We start from the raw sequence: 25682 nt of genomic DNA on the forward strand, positions 1-25682 counted from the left end.
AAACAATTGGTAACACACTACACCGAGAAGGACTGAATGATGGACGGGGTGAGAACCTCCTTCCCTCAGCCAGGGCATTGAAAATGGGTTATGTTTGAGTATTCCAGCATGACAATGACCCAAAACACACAGCCAAGGCAACAAAGGAGTGGCTCAAGAAGAAGCACATCAAGGTCCTGAAGTGGCCTAGCCAGTAGGGCTGCATGATATCTCCTATGCCATATCCAATGCGTTTTACTGACAAGATGCCAACAAGGATTTTGCTACCAAGTACTAAGTCATGTTTTGCGAAGGGGTCACATACTTATTTCACTCATTAAAATTCAAATCATTTTATAACTTTTTTTGAAATGCGTTTTTCTGGATTTTTGTGTTGTTATTCTGTCTCTTACTGTGCAAATAAACCTACAATTAAACTTATAGACTGATAATTTCTTTGTCAGTACAAAATCAGCAGGGGATCAAATAATTTTTCCCTCACTGTACATATCATGTGTTTGTTTGTTTGTTTGTTTACTTACTTATTTGGCCAAAAGAAAGGTTTGTTATTTTTGTATGTTACTGTTTAATGTGTTTTATGTTTCATATTTATTTTACTGTTTAAATTTAGCTGAAAAGCCTATAATAGTTTTTGTACATTTTCTCCCTATGTTTTTGTCAAGAACAGCAAATTTGATTCTTAACACTTTACATTTTACAAAGAAATATTCACAGTGTGACAATAGCCTCTTTGACACTATAAATACACATTTCTGTTGTTATTGTTGTTCTTTAGTCACAAATAGGTGGAGTACTTAATAAACACAACAAAACAGAAAAAACACATGAGTGTGCAGGGCAGGCATACCCAAAAGTGGGTATTTGTATAAAAATGTGTGGATGAAATGAAGGATAATTGTTTTCAGTAAGTAAATGAATCAAAGAAAGATTGATAAATTGTATCTAGTTTAGAAAATACATTTTAGACGACAGATAGGGGACTTTTGTTTTGTTCCCTTCTCCACTCAAGCCCAAACCCGGAAGAAGGAAATAATGTCTGTCGTCCACTAGCTCAAGTCAGTTTGAGGTCGAGTGGAAGGTAAGCAAACAAGTATTATTTCAAACTAACACATAGTTTACAAGTAAGTAATAGTTTTGTTTTCGGTTGTTTTTTATACTTTGCCAAAGTCGCTTGAGCTCTTACTAGAAATTAAGCTGGATTTCAGCCTTTTCACACTTTGCTACGAGAGCAGATGAGTCTGAACAGACAGTTAGCGGTTGCTGCTAGCAAACTGACAGTCTTACAACACTACTGAGAATAGTTATTGTATCTTTTACTTTTGGTACTTTGGCTTTAAGCCTTAATAATTAGAATTATAAGAATGCATTACCCTTACTTTTAAAATCACAGAAGTGCTAAATAAACCCACTAAAAGAGTGGGTTAGCACTGACAAACTTTAGTGTGCGTGTTTATAGTATCTGTTTGTTTGTTTTTTTCCCGTCTGTCGAGTTTCTCCCTGATGGACTTTATTAAGTTTTTGCTCATCAAATTACGGGTTTATGTCTTTAGGATTTTCGTTGTCATGTTTGTTTCATTTTGTTTTATTAGTCATACGATTTATTCAGAGTAAAAATCCCCTTGCTGTCTGCAAATTCTTCTGTCCAGACCTCAGTCTCAGTGACATCAGCTGTGGAAGTTGAGTCAGACCTCAAAAATAGCGTTTGTTTGAATTTCCAAGCAGAGTAAAGCAAATATACATCTTTAGCCGGTATTTAATGCTTGTTTTGGCCAGGGCACAACAAAGGGCCAGTCAGACTTTACAGGCATGGAATTTCTGGGAAGTAAGAAGATGGAGTGTTAAAGAACTGTGGCTTGCAGTGTAAATGTTGCAGCTAATGTAAAATGCTGCTTTTCACTGAATACCTGCACAAGACGCCACTGTGAAGCTAGTAATGGAAAGAATGAACAAATTTGGGTGTCTGAGGCATCTGAAAAATTTAAAGCTCCTTTCATAAATTAAATAGATGGAGGCAATGCATATATCCATGTCTATTTTGTTTCCTATTTGCAGTTATAAATAAACATGTCAAATTCTGTTCAATCTGATGCAAGATTTTTTTTTTTTTTTGTGCCCAGCTAACCATGGCGATGACAAGTCAGACTACCTGCTCCTCAATGAGCAACCACACTAAGGAAAGAGTCACCATGGCCAAAGTGACGCTGGAAAATTTTTATAGCAACCTGATATCACAGCATGAGGAAAGAGAAATGAGGTGAGAACCAAAAAAGCAAAAAACCTTTTCTTAGTTTGAATGCTATTTTTTGGACTTGGTTGTAGCCAGCATACTATTTCAAATAAGAGAGAAATCTTTAGGACTTCTGCAATATTTTCTCTAATGCAGTTGTGCTAAGTTTCACTAGTGAACAAGTTTGGCAGGTCTAAATGAATCACTACGCATGTGGACAAATGCATGTAATTCTTCACATACTGTAGGTTTGAATGAATATGGTGAGACGACTATCTGTCATTGTCACTGATTGTTTCTTTAAGAACCTCCCAAAATTCCAGGGGCCCTCTTGAAATGATGTCAGAGTAGAGAGCCACACCTTTCATTGGACTGATGAAGCAATTCTGCCCCTTGGTGCTAGTGTTTCATCACATGTCTAAAAGTTATCCTTTATGCGTTACAGGCAGCAGAAACTGGAGAAGGTCATGGACCAAGAGGGACTAGGTGATGATGAGGTGAGCTTTTCTGAAATGCTGCTTTTTTTCTGAAGGCATTTTCCTGCTTACATTTACAAATGTCTTGATCTAGCTACTGGTGGTTTTGTGAAATATTAAAACACACAGAATTTCAGAATGTAATTTCGTGCTCGATTTAATTTCTGCTTTCTTTGGTCCTGCAGAAGCGTATGCGGCGATCTGAGCATGCTAGGAAAGAGACTGAGTTTCTTCGTCTTAAACGAACACGGCTTGGATTAGAGGACTTTGAGTCACTCAAAGTGATTGGCCGAGGAGCTTTCGGAGAGGTATGAGCTTCTTTCTGTTCAGGCTTGGTGTTAAAGGACTTTTTCATAAACAACAATGCAGAGCGTTAGTGTTTTAGAGATATTTTAGCACATTTATAATCCTCTTTGTTTCTCTAGGTGAGGCTAGTTCAGAAGAAGGACACAGGACATGTTTACGCCATGAAAATCTTGCGTAAGGCTGATATGCTTGAGAAGGAACAGGTGAGTCTTCATTAATGGAGTCCACACATCACATTTAATGTCCTGCCTTGTTAACAAGTCTCTTTTCTATTCAAGGTTGGTCATATTCGAGCAGAAAGGGACATCCTTGTAGAGGCAGACAGTCTTTGGGTGGTGAAGATGTTCTACAGCTTTCAGGATAAGATGAACCTCTACCTCATCATGGAGTTTCTGCCTGGAGGTGAGTGCAGGAAGATGTTGGATCATTTCAAAGAAACCTTTACCATCAAAATGATGGCACTAGTGCTGCACGGGATGACCGTTATGTGTGTTTGCTTAGGTGATATGATGACTCTACTGATGAAGAAAGACACTTTAACGGAGGAGGCCACACAGTTTTATATTGCTGAGACTGTGCTGGCTATTGACTCCATTCACCAGCTGGGATTCATCCACAGAGACATCAAACCAGACAATCTCCTGCTGGACTCGAGGGTAAAAATATATATTAAACAGTACTTGAATAGGATCATCAAAATCTTTAAAAATGTAAATTATCTTTAAAAAAAATGTTGCAAAGTGATTTTGTAGTAGGTGCAAAAAGAGTAATATTATTACATTCTATTTTTTAGTATTGACTTGCAGCCTCCATATAGACAACTTTGATGTGAACGTAAAACTTTTAAGCTTAATCTAATAGCCTAGCACCTTAATCTAATGAGTGACTGTCATTCACAATGTCATTTTGCTCTTTCAGGGCCACGTGAAGTTGTCCGATTTTGGCCTATGCACTGGTCTGAAGAAGGCTCACCGCACAGAGTTCTACAGAAACCTTAATCACAGCCTTCCCAACGACTTCAGTAATTATTCAGAAATCATTCTAATGTTTAACACAGTTGTGCTGCCTAATTTTATCCATGGTTCTTTTATTCTGGATTCTTTGATGAATAGTTCAACTGCATTTATTTAAAATAAAACATTTTGTAACATTTATAAGGGTCTTTTCAACTTTTAAAATGTATTGCTGAATTTTAATTTCTTAAAAAAAAAAAACACTTTTGAGTGCTCTTGTAGATGAAATAATCAAGGGTTTGCATGGCTGATTCTGTGATAATAACTGTATTTCTTTTTTTCTTCAGCGTTCCAGAACATGAACTCAAAAAGGAAAGCAGAAACATGGAAGCGAAACAGGAGACAGTTGGTAAGAGTTTCCTCTTGACCCAATACTGTTCTACACATAGTGGGTGGGTACTGTTCAGGAAGTTATTGTGAAATGAATGTGTTCTTAATATGATAGCCGATGATTGTAAAAGTACGATGCAGTCTTGTGTAATCTATTACATCTCACAATGTTTTTTTGTGTTGTGTCAGTAAGTAAAAGAGTAGAAAAAAAGGGTTTGTTTGTTTCTCAGGCGTTCTCCACTGTTGGAACCCCTGACTACATCGCTCCAGAAGTGTTTATGCAAAATGGATATAACAAGCTCTGTGATTGGTGGAGTTTGGGTGTCATTATGTATGAAATGCTGATAGGTGAGTTGAATAAGTTAAAATAAGTTTGTTTATTTTGATATGTGGCTAAAGTGTTTGTGTGGGTATTTTTCAGGCTACCCTCCATTTTGCTCTGAGACGCCTCAGGAAACTTACAGAAAAGTGATGAACTGGCGGGAAACTTTAACCTTTCCACCTGAGGTCCCAATTTCAGAAAAAGCCAAGGATATGATTCTCAGGTTTAGCTCTCTTCCTTTTTATAGGGCTTTATTTTCACCTTGTCCTTACCTTTATTTTGCACTCTATCTTAGATGTAGCTCTTTTCTGAATCCACTGCATTTTGTTTTCATTAACTATGCTGCTAACCCACATTTTGAGACTTGGTTTATTTTAAGTCTGTTTTTCTTCAGTGTTCACCTCATGTTTTGTTGTTTTCCACCAGGTTCTGTTGTGAGAGTGAGCACAGGATTGGAGCCACCGGAGTGGAGGAGATCAAGACTAACCCTTTCTTTGAGGGAGTGGACTATGACCATATAAGGTATACTGTCGTCACATGTAGACTTACACACAGATTAACCTGGTATTGAGTAATGAAGTCATCTTACTATTAAATGGATAGTTCACCTAAAAATGAAAAATCTGAAATTAATTACTCATCTTCATGCCTTTCCAAACTTTTAAGGCCTTTGTTTATCTTCTGAATACAAATTAAGATATTTTTGATTAAATCGGAGAGCTTTCTGATCCTGCATAGACAGCAATGCAACTACCACGTACAAGGCCAGGAAAGGTAGTAAGGACATTGTTAAAATAGTCCATGTGACATCAGTGGTTCAACCTTAATTTTATAATACTACAACAATAATTTTTGTGCGCAAAGAAATAAAATAATGACTTCATTCAACAATTTCTTCTCTTCCGTGTCAACTGTTGAGCCAAAGAGAATGATTTACAATTTTTGCCTAGCCTTACTTATTTAATCCATAATAAACAGACGATGAACCAAGAAAGATGGACGTTCTGTGTCAGAAAGCTGGCTCCTGTGTCAGTGTGTCCTTACTACTTTTCTGGGCCTTGAACATGGTAGCTGATTATGCCGGGTCAGAAAGCTCTCGGATTGCATCAAAAAATTATAATTTGTGTTCTGAAGATGAACGATGGTCTTACTGGTTTGGAATGACATGAGGGTGATTAATTAATGACAGAATATTGATTTTTGGGTGAACTTGCATAATATAAGTTTTCTAGATGATATCTAAAATTGTTTTTGGGCTTTGAGTGAAAACATATATTGTGCGGTTTATCTTTCCTATATGTTGCCTTCCAATTTGTGTAAAAAAAGTGAAGTGCAAAGCATTGTTTCATCATAAATATTTTAAACGGTTACATGCTACATTGTCACATGACCTTGTTACATTGCATGTTTAATTCAGGTAGTGGTATCCAGTTATCATTCAGGAAATTGTTTTTATTGATTGATTGATTGTTTCAATTTCAATCCAGTTTTGTTTAAAAATTTACTTTGGTCAGATAATCAGTCAGGAATAAAACAATAATTTTGGCTCTTGTATTACTGCTGGTTCATTCATCACACTACAATTGGAAGCTGAGTAGAGCACATGACACTGTGAGATACATTTTTCCGTGCAGTGTGCTCTTTAGGTCTGTATACTGCTTATTAAATGAAATCTAGGTTATATGGGTCTATGCCTGAAATTTGCACACCGAGCACATTTTTACATTATCATTTAAAAGTTTGGGGCCAGTAAGATTATTTTTGTGTTAGCGAAATGTCTTTTCACCAAGACTGTCACCTCCTTTATTTGTTTAAAATCCAGACAAAACAGTAATAATGTGAAAGTACTATTGCAATATAAAATAACATTTCAGCTTTTCTATTTTAACATATTCTAAAATGATATGTATTCTTTTAATTGCAAAGCTGTATTTTAAGCAGCCATTACTCCAGTTTTCAGTGTCACATGATCCTTCAGAAAGAATTCCAATATGCTAATTTGCTGCTCTTTTTTTTTTTTTTTCAGGGAGAGACCAGCGGCTATTCCAATTGAGATCAAAAGCATTGACGACACCTCCAACTTTGACGAGTTTCCTGAGTCAGACATTCTCCAGCCTTCAGGTGTGTTTTTAGTTAGTTATATGCTTACTAAAATCCTTAAAGGAGAAGTTCATTTCCAGAACAAAACATTACACCCTTGTCATCCAAGAATTTAATGTCTTTCTTTCCTCAGTCGTAAAATTTTTTTTTTTGAATAAAACATTTCAGGATTTCTCTCCATATAGTAGACTTCTATGGCCCACGAGTTTGAACTTCCAAAATGCAGTTAAAAAGCAGCTTCCAAGGGCTGCTCTAAACGATCCCAGCCATAGTGGAAGAAGGGTCTAGCAAAACATTCGGTTATTTTCTAAAGAAAAATCACAATTTATATACTTTTTAACCTCAAATGCTCGTCTTGTCTAGCTCTGTGTGTACTCTGTGTATTCTGGTTTAAGGCAGTTAGGGTATGTCAAAAAACTCCCATCTCATTTTCTCCTCCAACTTCAAAATCACCCTACATCGCTGTTTAATTTTTTTTTTGCAAAGGGCATTTGATCTTCTTTGCATGTTCACTGGGTCGGTACTTCTGCAGCGATGTAGGATGATTTTGATGTTGGAGGAGAAAATGAAATTGGTGGTGTTGTTTTTTTACCTTCCCTAACGGTATTGAACCGGAGTACATGCAGAGCTAGACAAGATGAGCATTTAATGTTAAAAAGTATATAATTATTTTTTTTTTTAAGAAATTGTTTCGCTAGATAAGACCCTTCTTCCTCGGCTGGGATCATTTAGAGCCCTTCGAAGCTGCATTTAAAATGCATTTTGAAAATTCAAACTCACGGGCACCATAGAGATCCACTATATGGAGAGAAATCCTGAAATGTTTTCCTCAAAAAACCTAATTTCTTTACAAATGGGGAAAGAAAGACATGAACATCTTGGATAACAAGGGGTTGAGTAAATTATCTGTAAATTTTTGTTCTTGAAGTGAACTTCTCCTTTAACGTATTTTGGGACAGTTATGTATTTCAAAACAATATAACATTACTTACTCTCACTCTCTCTTTCTAAAGTCGCTCCTGTGTCCAACCACACTGAGGCAGATCTGAAAAGTAAAGACTGGGTGTTCATCAACTACACCTACAAGCGCTTCGAGGGGCTGACCGCACGAGGAGGCATCCCATCATACATGAAAACTGGGAAGAGATAGACTTCGATAGAACTTGCTGCACTCTGTCATTGGATGTTTTTCCATAAGGAGACGTTCTCCATTGCTCTTCCTCACGTCTGAGGGGTCTGCATCTTCCATTTCCTGTTTTGACTTACCCATTTACGGATGTGGATTCCACCCGCACTCAATCTGTAGAAAGACACGTTGAGTGTCTTATCTAAGGGCTTCTTTTCCTCTGTCACCCTGAGCTTTTCCCTTTTTTTAATTTTTAAGGAGGCAATCATCTTTTAGGTTGCCAGATTTTGTACATTTTGGAATGGAGATATTTTAGTACACTGGTGAAAAAAGGGCTTGAACGGAAGCTAGTTAGATCTCCTATACCCATATTGGTTTTAATTGCGTGGATCACCGATTTACTATTTCCAAGAACTAGTAAATCCCTTTCTCAGCATTTTTCGTGTCCACATCTGCTGTACACATCTTAAAGACTGAAAATGTCCCTTGTGTTAAATAAGATGGGTGTTTTGAAGATCCATACTTTTAAAGACTTTACTTTCTTCCTCTGCTTTTGAATTTTTTTCTTATTGCGCTCACCATCTAAGATTTCAGCGACAATGGCAAACATAGGGCTTTATAGTCAGTCTGATCTCCCAGAGCTGCAGATGTTGCCTTACATTTGGATCCTCCTTATACCAGCAGAAACATCATGAAAGCATTTGCCAATCAAACCAAATTCATCAGCATACCAGGAAACTTCACCAGCTGATGTCAAAGACCAAGTAAATTCTACGGACCAGCGTTTGTTTATTATTTAATGGCTAGTTTCAGCCACGGACTGATTCAGAAATTGCTTGGTGCTAATGCTGTTGCTCATTGCTGATGTTTGAGGAACATTAGCCACATTTTTTGCATCTTGAGGAGAATAACAACACTATTCAGGGATTTGAATTTGATTGAGTCTTCCATTTTAAAATGGGGATGAAATGTTCAATGCAAATTTTTTATATTACCAAAGAAGCGCCACTTTTAATCGGCTTGACTCTCGATGTTGTTTGGTCATGGATGCTTTGGCTTTGGCTTTCACACAGCATTAATTATTGTTAACATTGTAGCAAAATATTCATTCCACAATGGCTCCAATCAGTCTGCATTATTGGAAGCTGCTTGTATCAGCATGTTGCTTGTGATGGCTTTGACTTGGCTCAGAAGTGTGCAAGATTTCAGACAGTGAATGACCGAGTCATATTTCTACAATCAGCACCCATATGTCTTCTTTCTGTGACCAAAACGAATGTATCTTGAGGCTTGCATTCATTTAGGATTGGCTGCCCTCACGTAAATGCTTGGGCAGGTGATTTGGCGACTAGATTTTATGCTGCACAGCATGACAAAGGTTTCGTATGTGGGATTGCTTGTTAGATGTTGAGGTGAGCGGCTGAACACAATATACTAGAGAAAAATCTCAAATAACAGATTACTGTATTCTAGTATGCTACAGATGATATGGAAAGTAGCATGAAATTGATTGAATGGTGCGTTTTTTTTAAATCCTGTTTAAAGCAATATGTGACCGTCGTAGGTCTGGATGTGTATTATTATTATTATTATTTTTAATATATAATAGTCATGGCTGAAGATTTTCATGCTGTCTGAGAGTCGGCCTGATGCATGTTTTTGTGTCCTGGACAAGTGAAAGAGCTTTGAGTGAGTTGATTTTCTTTGTGCTGCTTTGTTTTTGCATTGAATGGAAATATGTGAGGGTGATTTCATGGTTATTGCTTATGAATGATAGCTCAGTTGAATTATACACTGTCTACAAGAAGCAGATCACAGGCTGAGCTGCTTTGGATCTTTTGTTGCTGTATCTCACATGCTGAAAACGATCATGAGACTAGCGTGTCTGATTGAAAATCTTGCTTGCATCATTGTCCTAAAGTGAGGACTTTCTCTCTCAGTGAGGAAAAAGGACACTTCTTGAAGATTCTTGAAGATTAACAATGCACCTTTTGCTAGTTGTAATGTCATGTATATTTAAAATACACTCACACACACTTGTCAAGTTGTTGAATACACACTGAATGACTGTTCTGTTGTTTGCCTGTGAGAGTTTGTAATTCTTTCTGCAACTTTTTTTCACTTTAACCAGATGTAGACTAGTCTTAAGATTTTTGGGGTCTATATTTACTTGCTTAGAGCTAAAGAAATAATTACACCAATGTGTAAAAAGGAATTTATTCACACTGGCGCTAGTGCTCACAAACTATCCGTGCAGGAGATCTCAGATTTTTTTTTGCTGTTAATCTAAATTGCAAATGCAATTGCAACGGCATTCCTGCTTCTGTATGGTTTTGAACACGGCTCCGGTTTTCACTGATGTCACATTCTGCTGTGGGAGTTGGGCGTTTGTCCTCTCTCTGCCTTAAGTTTGAGTTGTAGGGTGTTTGTGGATTTTTCCTGCGCTCACAGAGCACCTTTCACTGGTTTATTTGTCTGATAGAGAGTTTGTTTTAGAGGTGTGGGCACACTTTGACCTGTTAAACGTCCTGAATAAAATACCAGTTCATTTTAATGAGTGTGTGAGGCTCTTCTGTTCGTGCTCCTACATAGGAACATTTTGTTCCTTAAAAAATATATTATTTATTTTATTTATATTACCAGTCAAATGTTTTAAACAGTAAGCTTTTTAATGTTGTTAAAGTCTCTTCTGCTCACCAAGCCTGCATTTATTTGATCCAAAGTACAGCAAAAACAGGAACATTTTGAAATATTTGTAATATTTAAAATAACTGTTTTCTATTTGAATATTTTTTTTAAATATAATTTATTTCTGTGATTAAAGCTACATTAAGCTCCAGTCTTCAGTGTCACATGATCCTTCAGAAATCATTCTAATATGCTGTTTAAGAAACATTTTTATTATTATCATCAATGTTTAAAACAGTTGCATAGATTTTGTTCAGGATTCCTTGATGAATAGAATGTTTTTGAGCAGCAAATCAGAATATTAATGATTTCTGAAGGATCGTGTGACTTAATTATTCTAAAAATACAGATCACAGGAAATAAATCACATTTAAAATATATTCAAATAGAAAACAGTTATTGAAAATAGTAAAATGATTTCAAAATTTGACTGTTTTTGCTGTACTTTGGATCAAATAAATGCAGGTTTGGTGAGCAGAAGATACTACTTCAAAAAACATTAAAAATCTTACTGTTAAAAAACTTTTGACTGGTAGTGTCTTTTTTTTTAAAAAAAAAGTCCCCTTACCAATTGTTTTTATTAAAGAACATACAGTTCTTGAGATTTATTTAATTCAGGAAAATCACTATAAAATATGTTAAATGTATGATGTATAATTTAGTTGTCTATGTATCTATATAATTTTTACAGACTCAGGTGCTAAAAAAATCATCATGATAATTCTTTTGTCTATTGAATTAACCGCTGTTGTAATGTACGTGATTATCTTTAAGTAGGGCTGCTGCAAATACAAGTTAAAGAGACAGCTTGGCAAAAAAATAATAATTTAATGACCATTTACACACCCTCAAGTTGTTCCAAACCTGTTTGAGTTTCTTTCTTCTGTTGAACAGAAAATAAGATATTTTGAAGAATGTTTGGCTACTAAGATTTTTCAAAATATCTTTTTTTTTTTGCTCAACAGAAGAAAGAAACTCATACAGGTTTGGAACAACTTGAGGGTGTGTAAATGATGATCAAATTATCATTTTTTGGTAAGCTCTCTTTTTAACTTGTATTTGCAGCAGCCCTACTTAAAGATAATCACGTGCATTACAACAGCGGTTGATTCAATAGTAATCCAATAGAAGAAAGAAACTCATACAGGTTTGGAACAACTTTTGAGGCTGAACAAGTGATGACAGAATTTTCACTTTTAGGTGAACTGTCCCTTCAAGGGATATTTTTAAGCATTGTTAACTGGTATCCAAATTAGAAACCTGTGACTACTTGACCAATTGTTGATGAAGTGAACTATTTGTCCTTTTTTAACACGTGTGAATGTGAACTTTTTAACAGTTCATTAACAGCTCTGCTCTATAAATAGTACACAAATAGTTTAAACATGTTTTTCAATCCCACGCATTTGTGACTTGGTCAAACTCATTTTTAACACTTCTATTCATCAGTGGCTTAGTAAGTGATTCAGGAAGCAGAAATCAATTAGATTTTTTTAATCTTTGAAATGTTTAATCTTCAAATATTGTCCTGGGAAAGTTGCGCTGTTCTTCTTAGTCGTATTCGGTAGAAACCCCACAGCGTCAGAAGGATGAGTGCCGCCACTGCGGCAGATATGGACACGCTTATCAGCGCCATGTTTCGGACAGTGCTGCTGGGAAACGGGTTTCCTGTGGTTGTCTTGTTAGGAAACCGGCTTTCGGGGTTTTCCCAGTGAATCAGACCTTTAGCAAAGTCTAAACTCAGCTCACTGGGCGATAACACTTTTACCCCTTTATACATTCTCTTCACTCTTCGTTTGTCTGTGTCCAGTACGTCACAGCGGTATGTCCCAGAATCCTCTTCACTGAGAGGGTCTAGCACCACCTTGTCCAAGCTCAGGGCTTCATACCGGGTGAATAATGAGTCATCAGATGTGATGATTCCACGGGCATACCGCCAAGACACCACAAAGGCGAAGCGGCCCATGGCTTCCATCACTTCCTCTAAGCAATCAAGCACCAGGCGCTGACCAGCAGTTGCTGTTTGGGTCTTTAGTCCACACTGCCAGGTGTCTAGGCAGCGGATGGTCCTCATCTTGCAGGAAGTGCTGGAGATGTTTCTCTTTCCCCCAATAGGACAGAGCTCTTGATTTCGGAGGCCAAGTCCACAGGTTGCACTGCAGGGAAAGCTGCGACTGATGACCCACGTGCTGATCTTCTCCAGTTCTTGCATTTCGGCACTAGTTAAAGTGGCACACATGCTTGGGGAGTGCAGGAACATCCAGTGCAGCAACACCAGACAAAGTTTTGAAAGAACCATTGAGACTTTTGACACAGAAGAGAAGCAGCGACCAGCAAAAGCTGCAAAAAAATATTCAGAATGAGAATATTTTATTATTATTATTTAACTAAATTATTTGATCTATTTATTGATTTAGATTTTCCATTTTTAGTATTTTTTACATGAACATTTTTTTATTTAATTTTTTTTTATACACATACACTGCCATGCAAAAAAATTTTTTTTTTTAAGTAAGTCTCTTACGCTAATCAAAGTTCGATTTATTTGATCAAAAATACAGAAAAAGGTAATATTTTGAAATATTATTGCAATTTAAAATAACAGTTTTCTATTTTAATATACTTAATTTATTTCTGTGATGAAAAGCTGAATTTCCATCAACAATTACTTATCAATATTTTTTTTGGAACTTGTGATACTTTTTTAGGATTTCAGTTAAAAAGAAGCTTTTTTTCAAAATAGAAATCTTTTCTACTAATATAAATCTTTATTATCACTTTTTTATTGATTTAAAACATCCTTGCTGAATAAAAGTATTAATTTCTTTCAAAGAAAGAAAGAAAAAAGTAGGCTACTGATCCCAAACTTTGAACAGTAGTGTATATTGTTACTAATGTTTTCTATATTAAACAAATGCTGTTCTTTTTAATGTTTAATTCATTAAAGAATCCTGAAAAAGTATCACAGGTTCCCCAAAAAATATTAAGAAGCAACTGTTTCCAACACTGATAATAAATCAGCATATTGGAATGATTTCTGAAGGATTATTTGACACTAATTATGCTGAAAATTCAGATTTACATCACACGAATGAATTCTATTTTAGAGTATATTAAAATGGAAAAACACTACTTTAAATTCCAATAATATTTACAATGTTACAGTTTTTTTCTGTATTTGTAAACAAATAAACGCAGCCTTGATGAGCAGAAAAGACTTCTTTATAAAACATACAAAATCTTAGGCTACTGATTTTAAACGGCAGTGTTTCTTTAGCAAATCTGAATATTTATGTTCCAAATTAGGACTATGGGAAGAAAAATATGTATTTGATATTTCACTTATCATTCAAAAACGAGAATAGGCTATGTGGGTCTTACCTTTATTGGTGTGTTCAAAAGATGTGAGAAAGTACAGATAAAAAGCTTTGAATCTTCTAAGATTCGATTCTACATTCTCTTTATAACGTCATATTGAACGTCTGTTCAACAGTTGCCTCTATCACGTGCGTTTGAATTAAGGCGGGAAAGTGCGTACTTAAAAGAAATTTATGCTGTAACTGTCGGTTAAAATATCTGTTTATTTGTTTTAAATATTTAATGTCTTTTATTTGTTAAATATTTAATCGTGTTTTTTTAATTACACTGTTTGTGTTCGATCTTGCCGCAAGATGGCGCTCAGTCTCACGGAACGAATGCAGTGTGATTAAATGGTTTCGGTTACGGCTGTAGATGTAGTAAAATAAGTAATATATTAGTGATATTATATTTGTGCTAAGTATATTCATGTAAGTTACTGGTAAAACACAAATTTTTAAGTTATGTCAAAGCATACATTGGCAACTCTATTAGGCTATGTACAGATAGTGTGGGCAGAGCTCAAGCCAAGTAAAGCAGAACCCGAGGTTACGGACACCTCTCAAATGTCAGACAGCTATGAAATGCCTGGAGCTGAAAGACTCCTGCGGGGTAATAGTGATTCAAACCAGGCCAACGAGTCATTCTTGCCCTTTACGTTTTTGCCCATTCATTTGGTGGAGTCTGGTGGTTTGGTGGGCAAATATGTTCTGTGAGAGAAAGATACAGAGATAGAGAACTTCTTTTGTGATTGGGTAAACAGGATGTGGACAGGCTCTGATGGCTGTCTGTCATGCTGAGGAAGCATCACCTCAAGGGCACAGGCAGTACGAGCAAAGACTTGACAGACTCCTGTATATCAGAACAAACAAGCATTATAGGAGTAGTTCAACCCCCAAAGAAAATTCTGTCATCATTTACTCTCCCTCATGTTCTTACAAACCTGTATGATGTAAAATAATTTATAAAAATGTTGGTAACCAAACAGTTTTGGTGACCTTTGACTTCCATTGTGTGGACTTTTCTCAAAATATCTATTTTTATGTTTCACAGAAGGAAAAGCCTATGACATAGCATACGACTAAATGACAACAGAATTTATTTTTTGTGTGAACTATCCCTTCAAACTGCAGGGATGCCACAATCATTCCATGCAGATGATGATACATGTTTTATTTCTCACTAGTCTCACTATAGCTAGCCAAATTTAGGCCTTTAGGACTGTCACAATTTACCTTACTTAAAAGAACGATAGAAACCATCACAGAAATGTTAATGGTTTCTACAAATACCATTTTTTTAACATTACAAACCATTAAAAATGGTTTCCTGTTGTGTGTTTTGGGACATATTCCATTAGGATTTATTGGTTTTAACAAGCCACCAATAGAATCTGACCAATTACCAGTAGAGACCTAAAGGGACCATTACAGTTTCCATTAAAACCAGTACAATTCCCATTATAACCAATAAAACCATTACACATTCTGGTTTCTATTGTTGTTTTCCAGCAGGGTAGGCCTGTAACCATTAACCAAAATCAATTTCTAATGGCTTTAATGATAGAATTAAACAGATATGTGTGTTTTTACACTGAATTTTTACTTACAGAAGTGATTTAAGCTGTGTCCAAAATAAAAAAGTACATTTTATATAGTATGAATTATTATAGGTGTAGTATGTAATCCATTTGTCATGTTGTTATTATCATGTGGTCTGCAGTTCCAGCGTCACTACACAGCCATTCACAACTCCTCTTCCATCACCTAATGGGATAATAAAGTGTTACTGTAGTACTGTGGGAACTTTGTGACTACTGTTTTATGAATACTTTGAATTCAGACATACTACTCCTTTCAAATACTCTTTTCACCTTCTGTATCCTCCTTATTCTTTAATGCAGAAGTAAGCCTATGGGCAAGACTTCCTGTTCATTAGCCACTATAGGGAAATAATGAGAAGAATAACAATGTGCAGTAAATGGTAAAACTATTTCCACTACAAACCAGTGTGCTCATAATTAAGATACTTTATTAAAATAATATGGTGAGACACGCCAATTTGCGATATCAATCAGCAAAACAAAATGTTTTGTACAGCTACAAATAGTGCGCACTCTTACGGGAAGAAAAAGGTGGATAGTGGGGAAGTATGCATAATTGGAGGTAGCTTTTGGCAGTGAATTTAGATTTTATACTGACACCTGTTGGCCAGGATGAACGTACCACAAGTTTATGTACCACTAACTGCTGAGGTTTTATACTTAAACTGTATGTTTGTGTCATACTATAAAAACTGGATTAATACGTAAATTTTTTTTAATTAAGTTTTGATGTTTCGTGCGAGTAAGCAGCTGGTCATTTGATATCAACATGGCAGCGCCCATGTAGAATATGACTGCTTTTTTAGAACATATGTGACCCTGGACCACAAAACCAGTCTTAAGTAGCACAGGTATATTTGTAGCAATAGCCAAAATTACATTGTATGGGTCAAAATTATCGATTTTTCTTTTACGCCAAATTTTTTTTTGCACTCACAGATTCCAGATTTTCAAATAGTTGTAAACCATACATCAATGAAAGCTCATTTATTCAGCTTTCAATCTTAATAAAAAAAATAATCCATATGACTAGTTTTGTGGTCCAGGGTCACATATGTGAGTCTTAATCTCATGTTAGTAAAGTATTTTAATGATACATCCCAAAAATGCGATTCATTTTTAATAAATCGTTTTAAATAAATAAATACATATTGAGTGCATCAGACATGGTGCCAGAGATCAGAAGGAACTATCTTCTCACAGCACACATCTAAAGATAGGAAGGGATCAGTTCATTAAACTGAAGACGTGATTCTTCAAGCAATGCAACTTGCAGACGGTCCCTCAGCGGCAGACTCGCTTCTCTCTCTTCAGCTCCCACAACCGTCTCACTTTTCATGTAGTCTACACTGAGCTCTCGTGAACTCGCTACTTCGGCTTTTACTGCACGGTTTTGCCAGTGATTTCACGGCTACTGACCGTTTCACGTGCACTCCCATTTTTCACATAATTTCGCTCCTCCGACCACTTTCCTCACTTATGCTGCAGGCAGTCGGGGGGCTACTTCTCTAGTTTACCTTTTAAACGGAAAGTGTTTTAATGAGATGCAAATTGCCTTGCGGTTGACTTCGATGTTGCGCGTTGCTACTTTTACAGAAGTTTCTTCAGTTTCAATATAACATTTTCCCCTGCCGCATCCTGGCTCGAGGTTGCGTGCAGCGTGTGACGGATTATCAAATGGATTAGGCTAATGATCACATCTTCACATCAGTTTTCGCACAACTGCCATATACTGTTGTTTGTTTGGAAGCTTCTCCACAAGGGTTTTTAAAAAATGAGCGAGGAGGACAGTCAACAAGAAAACGGGGACCTCAGCGGCAAGGACTCGGACCGACAGCTTCGCCTGAGACTGTGCGTTTTAAACGAGATATTGAACACCGAACGGGATTACGTGAGAAACTTGGCATTTCTGCAGTCGGTAAGTGGACTGGGTTCAATCTAAACTCTCTTGAGTGTTGCAGTTTGAGCACCCATGTGGCTGAGTACATGTTGCATTCGCAGGGTTATTGTTACAGTCTCGTTTACAGGCTCATAAACTGGAGATAACGGGCACTGGTGAAGCTGTCAAGCTGAGTTTTAGTCACTGTACTGGCGTCAAGAAAGAGGAAGAGGGAGAATACAACAAAACAGGCAGCGTTTCTAAAACAAATGGTGTTGACAAGGTTATTTTTAGTGACGTTTCTAAATAACAAAACATGAAACACAAGGGACTGTTTTGTAGAGGGACTTCTTGGGGGTTTTCATTAATGATGTTTTTAATAGGGACTGCTGTTTCCCCAAGTGGGTGTTTTTCAAACTTTTTTGCTTTATTTACATCTACAATCTAAACAATACAGCTCAGGTACCCATTTCATCATTTATTTTATTAAACGCACACAAAAATGATACTGAGGGTAAACCACTTAAGTAGCATTAAACATTGTTAATATGATATTCATCCACAGAAAAGAGCAGAAAAGCATGAGAATTATTCATCTAAATGTCTGTTTTCTTAGTTAAATTGGTTTTTAAACAATCCAAATTGAAACCAAACGCCACTTTAAAGCTTCTTACACATCTCTGATTAAGAGTAACTCTAAGTTTTTTCATTTGTCATACTTTTCTGTTCTCCGTTGGTTGGAGATGACTGAAGTATGAACACATTCAAACCGAGAAACAAGAGTCTGTCACTTTTACTGCCTTTTTAGACATTCAAACAAGCTTTAACTTAAATTAGAGTGTATTTCCTGGTCATGTACCATTTCCCTTTATAAGCTCTGTCTCATAAAATCAGCAGCGGCTCATGTGAGAGGTGGGATCTTCAGGGTCTTCAGGGCAATCTAGCTAGTAAATCCCCTGTAGCTTTAAGAGCACTTGTTTTTTTGTCTTTTGATAAGATAGGGTTGTGCTCATCAGCATACAATCCAGCTCAGCCCAGAGCACCACTGACCCTCCTCAGTATTTCAATGCACTGATAAAGTATGTTAACAAGCAAAATACAAACACAGAAAATGTTTGAAAGCTCCAGATTTGGCATACTTGACGTGTGTTTTCCTGCTCTGATTAGCATCAGATCATGACATAGCATGCCTGGATTTAAGAACAGACCATCATAAACCCATTCATATTCCAACCTTCCTACATAGTTTAGTGTTTTATAACTAGTTTAACATTAATAAGCGCTGTTACTCAGTTTTTCACGCATTTCTCACATTCCACACTAGCGCATTTGTCCCAGTCCCGAAAACCTCTTGATCCTAGGATAAATTTAACGGGATCAAACGAACTGGAGAGGTTTTACAGACATGCCAATGAAGGGTTAGCAGCCTTACAGTTATTAAGCCAGTTTTATAACAATCCCTCATAATCATATTTGACTGTTAAGCTTCTTGGAGTACAGTGGCTTTGTGAGGAAGCTGCCAGTTGTTGACGTCAGCCTTACTGTGGCAGTTTAGGATTTTAGCAAGAGATGCTGTTTCAGTTTTTTTTTGAGAGAGAGAGGATGGGTTCACTTGTCCTAGTTATTGTTCTTTCTCTGCATATGGGAGGAATCATAGGTCCCAGTCTCAGAGGGATTCATCTCCCTAGCGGTGCGTCTGATGTTATCTGATCTGGAAGCATTAAGTGAAGCGCGACCAATCAAATTAGTCCCTGCAGATGCACCTGACGGCCTCTCGTCAAATTTGTTGTCGCAGGTGAAGCGAAGCGGACGGTGGTGCATCAGGTGAAAGGGAGAGGAAACCGCTTCGTCTTTCAGCATCTGTGTCTTTCCGAGGGCCTCGGTGTGAAAAACAAGGCCACGCTGGAGATCGATATCAAAGACGTCTGCCTTTCAACTCATGGCTGGCACTCTAGGTGGTCTTTTGTCAGCATGCAAAGTCATGCTAAACGTCATTGGCTGCCACACTCCAGGGAGACTGATAATTGCTTCATGGATTTGTTTGGATATTTAAGAAAGATAGCCAGACAACTTTTATTAGGCCGAAAGGTTTCAGGACTGTGGCTTTGCCGCTCCCCGAATGGCACTTCTTGCATTTGTTTATCTGTAGAATTCCATAGGGAATCAAAAGGATAGTATCATAGTTTCAAAGAAAAAAAAACAGGCTGTGATTTTATAAACGGCTGGCAGAACCGAAGATTCCCTGATGGGTTCTTTTTAGGCATCTTGCCTAATATTTTAGCATATTTGTGTTACATTTTAGATTAGAGATCACAAATAGTAAAGTTTAGGTGTTGGGGTTAGGAAAACGTATTTTAACTCGAATATTTTGGAATTTTGAAAGACATGTTGTGTCATACTGTGCAATGAATTGATATGTAGGGGAAGGAGCTGTGTCTTAAAAGAACTGAGTTAAAAGTTTATTAGTTGCTCCCAGAGTGACCTCTCCAATGCCATTTTTAAACTCCACTGACAAATGGATGAAGAAAAGCATTTGGAAAAACAATTAGGAAAAGCAGTTGGCAATTAAATTTTACGCTTTAAATAGTGCTGTCAAATTGATTAATCATGATTAATCACATCTAAAATAAAAGTTTGTGTTTACATAATATGCATCTGTACTGTGTATATTTATAAATAAATGCACACTCATACATGTAAAAAGTCAAAAGTTTTTGAACAGTAAAATGTTTTTTTAAAGAAGTCTCTTCTGCTAATCAAGCCTGCATTTATTTGATCTAAAGCACAGCAAAAATATTAACACTTTGAAATATTTTTACTATTTAAAATAACATTTTTCTATTTAAATGTATTTTAAAATTGAATTTATTGATGTGAGTTCAAAGCTGAATTTTTAGCATTGTTACCCCAGTCACATGATCCTTTAGAAATCATTCTAATATTCTGATTTGCTGGTTAAAAAACATATGTGACCCTGGACCACAAAACCAGTCTTAAGTCGCTGGGGTATATTTGTAGCAATAGCCAAAAATACATTGCATGGTCAAAATTATTGATTTTTCTTTTATGCCAAAAATCATTAAGAAATTAAGTAAAGTTCATGTTCCATGAAGATTTTTTGTAAAATTCCTACTGTAAACATATCAAAATGTAATTTTTGATTTGTAATATACATTGTTAAGAACCTAATTTGGACAACTTTAAAGGTGATTTTCTCAGTCTTTTTGATTTTTTTGCATCCTCAGATTTCTGATTTCAAATAGATGTATCTCAGTCAAATATTGTCCTATCCTAACAAACCATACATCAATAGAAAGCTTATTTATTTAGCTTTCATATAATGCATAAATCTCAGTTTTGTCAAATTTAACCTTATGACTGGTTTTGTGGTCCAGGGTCACATATAATTTTCATTATGTTGAAAACAGCTGATCAGAATTTTTTCAGGTTTCTTTGATGAATAGAAAGTTTAGAAGAACAGCATTTCTTTATTTTCTTTATTCTTTATCATCACTTTTGATCAATTTAACGCATCCTTGCTAAATAAAAGTATTAATTTCTATAATTTCTTTCCAAAAAAAGAAAAAAAAAATACCCAAGCTTTTGAATGGTATAGTGTATAATTACAAAAGCTTTTTATTTCAGATAAATGCTGATCTTTGAATCTTTCTATTCATCAAAGAATCCTGAAAAAATGTAGTCAACTGTTTTAAATACTGATGATGATGATGATGATAATAATAAGAATAAGAATAAGAAATGTTTCTTGAACAGCAAATCAGCATATTATAATGATTTCTGAAGGACCATGTGACACTGAAGACTGGAGTAATGATACATAAAATTTAGCTTTGGTCACAGGAATAAATAACATTATATAAAATATATAATATTTCTTAAATATATACATGTATGTGTGTATATTTATATATACATATATTATGTAAACAAGCTTTTATTTTAAATGCTATTAATCGCGATTAATCGATTTGACAGCAGTAGTTTTAAATATAATTTATTATTAATAACTCTGAATAATTTATTATAATTTATTACTTTAGTATTTTAAATTATTAAATATAAAATAATGTTTAAATGTCAATTTATTTATTGAAAAATTATTTATTTTATTGTTTTATTTAATTTACAAACTGTTTTAAAATATCTTATGACTTGTCCATGTTAAATTTTATTTGTTTTTATGTTTTAATTATTAATTTGATAATTCATTACTACATTTTATTTTTAAGTGGGACTCCAGCCCTCCAAAAATAATAAATAAATAATAATAAATAAATTAAAGTGCAGGAAGATTTGGGCTGGGTAAGATATTATGCTTTTGATAATATCTCTTATGCTCACTAAGGCTGCACATATTTGACCAAAAATACAGTAAAAACCTGTGATATTGCGAAATATAAAAAAATTTAAATGTGATGGCAAAGCTAAATTCTCCAGGCTTCAGTCTCACATGATCTGTCAGAAGTCATTCTAATATGCTGATTTGGTGCTCAAGAAATAAAGAAATAAAGGCTTTTTGAAACCATCAAGATAGTAAGCTTATTCCAAGGAAAGTTTCTTATGGGTGTTAAATGTCTTGCTCAGGGGCAAAAAAGTAGAATACTGTGATTCAATTAACTTTTGAGTTCCTATAAGAGCTTCAGTGTTTGTATATGACTGAGGATCCGTTTCCTGTGTTGGGTTGGGATCTGTGCCCCCCTCTAATGTCTCTGCTGCCAGTCCAGCTGTTGTTAGTTTGTGTGGCCCAGCTGGGCTCCTGTGGACAAGAGACTGTTCACCCAAACAGGATGACATGAATGTATGGAGGAGCAAGGGGGAGGAAGCCAACCTGGCGCTTCCTGCTTGCCGATGATGTCTCTGTCTGAGTCCTTGCAGGAGGGAAGCACAAGTGTAGGCTTTCTGGGTTATAAATAGTTCTAGACCTGATCCACACCACAGTGTCACAACCAACTACCCAGCAGCCATATGGCTCAGCGGGGTCCACGTCTACTCCTGCCAAACTATGGGAACAATCCCCAGTTTAGATAAACTGGCATTTTATGTTTTATGTGTGAGCTGCGACTGTTTTGAGCCTATTACATTCTGCATTTCTAAGTAGGTCATATTTATAGTCTGTAGTACATATATTAGGGATGGGGCCGATCCGATCCAGTATCGGTATCGGGTTCCGATACCAGCTTAATTAATGGATCGGAAATTTCCGATCCAACCTAGAGAAATTTCCGATCCAGAGTTATGTCTACGTACAGTGCTGTCTGCTGAAATGACTTCACAAGTGATCCCGGGCTAGGTGACGTGTCTGTGCTCCAATAAGACACTGAGAGAGATGAGATGCCTCCTTTCAGGAAATCTTCAGTTTGCAGGTAGCAGTTTAGCATTGAGCGTCATACATGTCCGCTGTGTGGAAATACTTTACGGTCGGAAACGCCGCAAAGACAGCAACGTGCAATGTTTGCAAAGCCGTTGTTCCGAGAGGTGGCACCTCGTGGATTTATTTAGTAGATTAACTGTTAAATATTACCCATCATAGAGTAAAAGTTTATAATTTGTAGACTTCGTGCGTGTTATTTTCTGTTTTTAACGTTGCCGCACACACCTGAAGCGAGCACGCGCACAGAGAGAGAGAGAGAGAGAGAGAGAGAGAGAGAGAGAGAGAGAGAGAGAGAGAGACGTGATTCAAACTGCGCGATTCACAGACTGATTACTCTTTAACGTCTCTTGAACAGAAACATTCATACAAAGTTATGTTTAAATACCCGTTGTTTTATTCTGGTAACAGCGTCGGTTATGTCTTCAGTGAACCGAAACAGCTGAGAAGGAGATGCGTGCCAGTATTACGTGCGTTAGGCCTTAAAGAGACAGCATCCTATAAATACCTGCAGTGAGAAGCACTAGTTATTTATCAATGAATTATTAAATTTCTGCACCTGAATACTAGTATTATTGATTTTATTAGTAACTTTATGTTGTATTCATCTACACTTGTCATTTGTGTTAGTGTTCTTGTTCTGTTACTTATTATATTAGTTCAGCTAGTTTTTGCTGTGGATTAGAAGTACTTAAAGTAAGCATTCAGTAATTAATAAACAACAAACTTTTTTTGTTTTGTTTGTTTTTTTGCTGATCCGAAAAGTGCACTTATTGCACTTTTATTCAAAATGTTTAACATTTGAAAACCTTATTTTGTTGCTGCTACACAAGCAAGAATTTACTGAATTTATGTTGATCAGATGCACATTGTTCTATTTATAGTGTGAATATTTATTTTTTATTTCAAATATTTGAAAACCTTTATGTTTTATGCAACAAGAGTGTATATTGCACTAGTATCTAGTAACCCTGTCTTGAAATTTAAATAAATATCAATTTAAACCCTTAAAGTTGCATATTTGTTTTCAGGATGGGATTTCTGCCATTTTCTAACCTCATACTTACCTCAAGTTGCTTTTTGGGAGATACTTAGACTTGCTTGTAGAGAAGTTTGTTACAGCCACATAAAATCAACAATAATGATAATAGTCATAGTGATATAAAAGCAAATAGAGCTCTGGTATCGGAATAGTATCGGTATCGGCAGATATCCAAATTCAGGTATCGGAATCGGATCGGAAGTGAAAAAATGTGGATCGGTGCATCCCTAACATATATATACAAGAAAATACTATTTCAGTATGCTTTTTAGTGTATTTAGTGTCTAATGTGTTTCAGAAGCATAAATGCATGTATAGAATCAATGCTGAGAGTTTTGCTTGCTAATCTGGAGTTCGCTGACCCCTGTAGTCCCTCCAGATGCACAGTAGTACTGATGATCATCAGTGGCAGCGGTGCCACCTGTACTAAAACAGCCTGCAGCTGTGAGCTCTCACTGCGACTGCCGCAAGCCTGGCTGATTACGCTCCTATATCCTCTAAAGTGTCAGATTATCAGTGTCTTAAAGCTGCGACAAGTCATGCGTTATAAGCCAGGACACAGAGGCACAAGTCAGCATGAGGAATTTCAGGAATCTCTTCTACTTTCCTGAGCTCAATTAGCTTGGTAGACCTTTCCTCCTGTTGAAGCATCTGATATCAAACAAACGCTGGGATAATGTTGCTAATTATAGCTTTGTTTTTAATGCTGATGATGAGTGACTGGTTTTGTTGAGGGGGTTGAGCTGCCTCATGTTCTACTCTGATAACGTATCACTTGAGGGAGTTGAAGGAAAAGTGCTTTTGTAGATGGGTCTGTTTCCGATGACTTTTCTGAAGTCTGGAACACCCAAAGAACCATGGATAAAAATGAAACACAAGGATTCATTTATAGAGTAGTGGTTCTGGAGAGTTCTTTAATAGGTCACCTGAACCAGGGATGCTCCTGGAGGGTCAGTGTCCTGCAGAGCTTTGCAGTAATTTCTCATAAAATACTTTATCTCTCTGGAATATTCTAGTAATCCTTAAAACCTTAAAGGGATAGTTCACCCAAAAATGAAAATTCTGTCATTAATTACTCACCCTCATGTCTTTCCAAACCTGTAAGATCTTTGTTTATTTTTGGGACACACATTAGAATATTTTGGATGAAATCCGAGATCTTTCTGGCCATCCATAGAGAAGAATTGTTGAATAAAGTTGTTATTTTTGCTTTTTTGCGCACACAAAGTATTCTTGACGCTTGACGCCACTGATGTCACATGGACTATTTTGTCGGATGTTCTTACTACCTTTCTCGGCCTTGAATGTGAACGGTCTTACGGGTTTGGAACAACATGAGGGTGAGTAATTAATAACAGAATTTTTTTTTATTTTTGGGTGAACTATCCCTTGGTTGGAGCTAAAGCAGGACATTTGGCCCTCCAGAAGCAAGATTGGATACTTCTGCTGAACGCAACTGTTATTATGTCAAAAGGCAGCAGACAGGAAAAGAAAATGTCCATCTCACCCTATTATAAATATTAACGCTATATTACTTATTACACTATATCATGCTTGCTTTTTCACATTCATCAAGGTTAAAAAATGCCTTAAAACAGTAATATTTTGAAATATTATTGCAGTTTTGAATGCTTTCTTTAAATTAAAAATTGAAGTTAAATTTTAATTTAAAATAATTTATTTCTGTAATGGGAAATCATTCTTCATCGTCACATGATCTTACAGATATCAATCTAATATGCTGTTTGATGCTCAAGAAGTATTTCTTATTATTATAAAGGTTGAAAACAGTTATTTGATGAATAGAAAGTTCAGTAGAACGCC

At 36.1% G+C, this 25682-nt stretch overlaps 3 protein-coding genes across 3 annotated transcripts in view; 2 read left to right on the top strand and 1 right to left on the bottom strand.

Annotated features, from left to right (window-relative positions):
- The first annotated feature begins 1022 nt into the window (after positions 1-1022).
- On the top strand, positions 1023-10454 carry stk38a (serine/threonine kinase 38a). The gene is made up of 14 exons (XM_073818862.1): positions 1023-1078; positions 2118-2254; positions 2673-2724; positions 2889-3011; positions 3129-3212; positions 3288-3411; positions 3511-3665; positions 3928-4030; positions 4310-4371; positions 4583-4700; positions 4774-4897; positions 5101-5196; positions 6701-6795; positions 7788-10454. Exons 2-14 carry the CDS (start codon positions 2124-2126, stop codon positions 7922-7924), a joined length of 1404 nt encoding a protein of 467 aa, XP_073674963.1. The 5' UTR covers positions 1023-1078; positions 2118-2123; the 3' UTR covers positions 7925-10454.
- Positions 10455-12104: 1650 nt separating this feature from the next.
- Positions 12105-12887, bottom strand: tmem81 (transmembrane protein 81). The gene has a single exon (XM_073818660.1). The coding sequence runs from the start codon at positions 12885-12887 to the stop codon at positions 12105-12107; it is 783 nt and encodes a 260-aa protein (XP_073674761.1).
- A 4053-nt stretch (positions 12888-16940) lies between these two features.
- Positions 16941-25682, top strand: part of prex1 (phosphatidylinositol-3,4,5-trisphosphate-dependent Rac exchange factor 1) — a 96238-nt gene continuing 87496 nt past the window's right edge. The window contains exon 1 of the mRNA XM_073818975.1: positions 16941-17466. Coding sequence (XP_073675076.1) covers positions 17323-17466 — 144 coding nt within the window. The 5' untranslated portion in view covers positions 16941-17322. The remainder of the gene's footprint in view (positions 17467-25682) is intronic.

The sequence above is a fragment of the Garra rufa genome, chromosome 15 (genome assembly GCF_049309525.1).
Source record: "Garra rufa chromosome 15, GarRuf1.0, whole genome shotgun sequence".
In the NCBI taxonomy this organism is placed as follows: domain Eukaryota; kingdom Metazoa; phylum Chordata; class Actinopteri; order Cypriniformes; family Cyprinidae; genus Garra; species Garra rufa.

Coding starts and splice junctions, on each gene's coding strand:
- stk38a (XM_073818862.1), top strand. CDS start 2,124: ATGGCGATGACAAGTCAGACTACCTGCTCCTCAATGAGCAACCACACT. Junction 4,031..4,309: donor CAGCCTTCCCAACGACTTCA/GTAATTATTCAG, acceptor TTTTTTCTTCAG/CGTTCCAGAACATGAACTCA. Junction 4,898..5,100: donor GCCAAGGATATGATTCTCAG/GTTTAGCTCTCT, acceptor GTTTTCCACCAG/GTTCTGTTGTGAGAGTGAGC.
- tmem81 (XM_073818660.1), bottom strand. CDS start 12,887: ATGGTTCTTTCAAAACTTTGTCTGGTGTTGCTGCACTGGATGTTCCTG.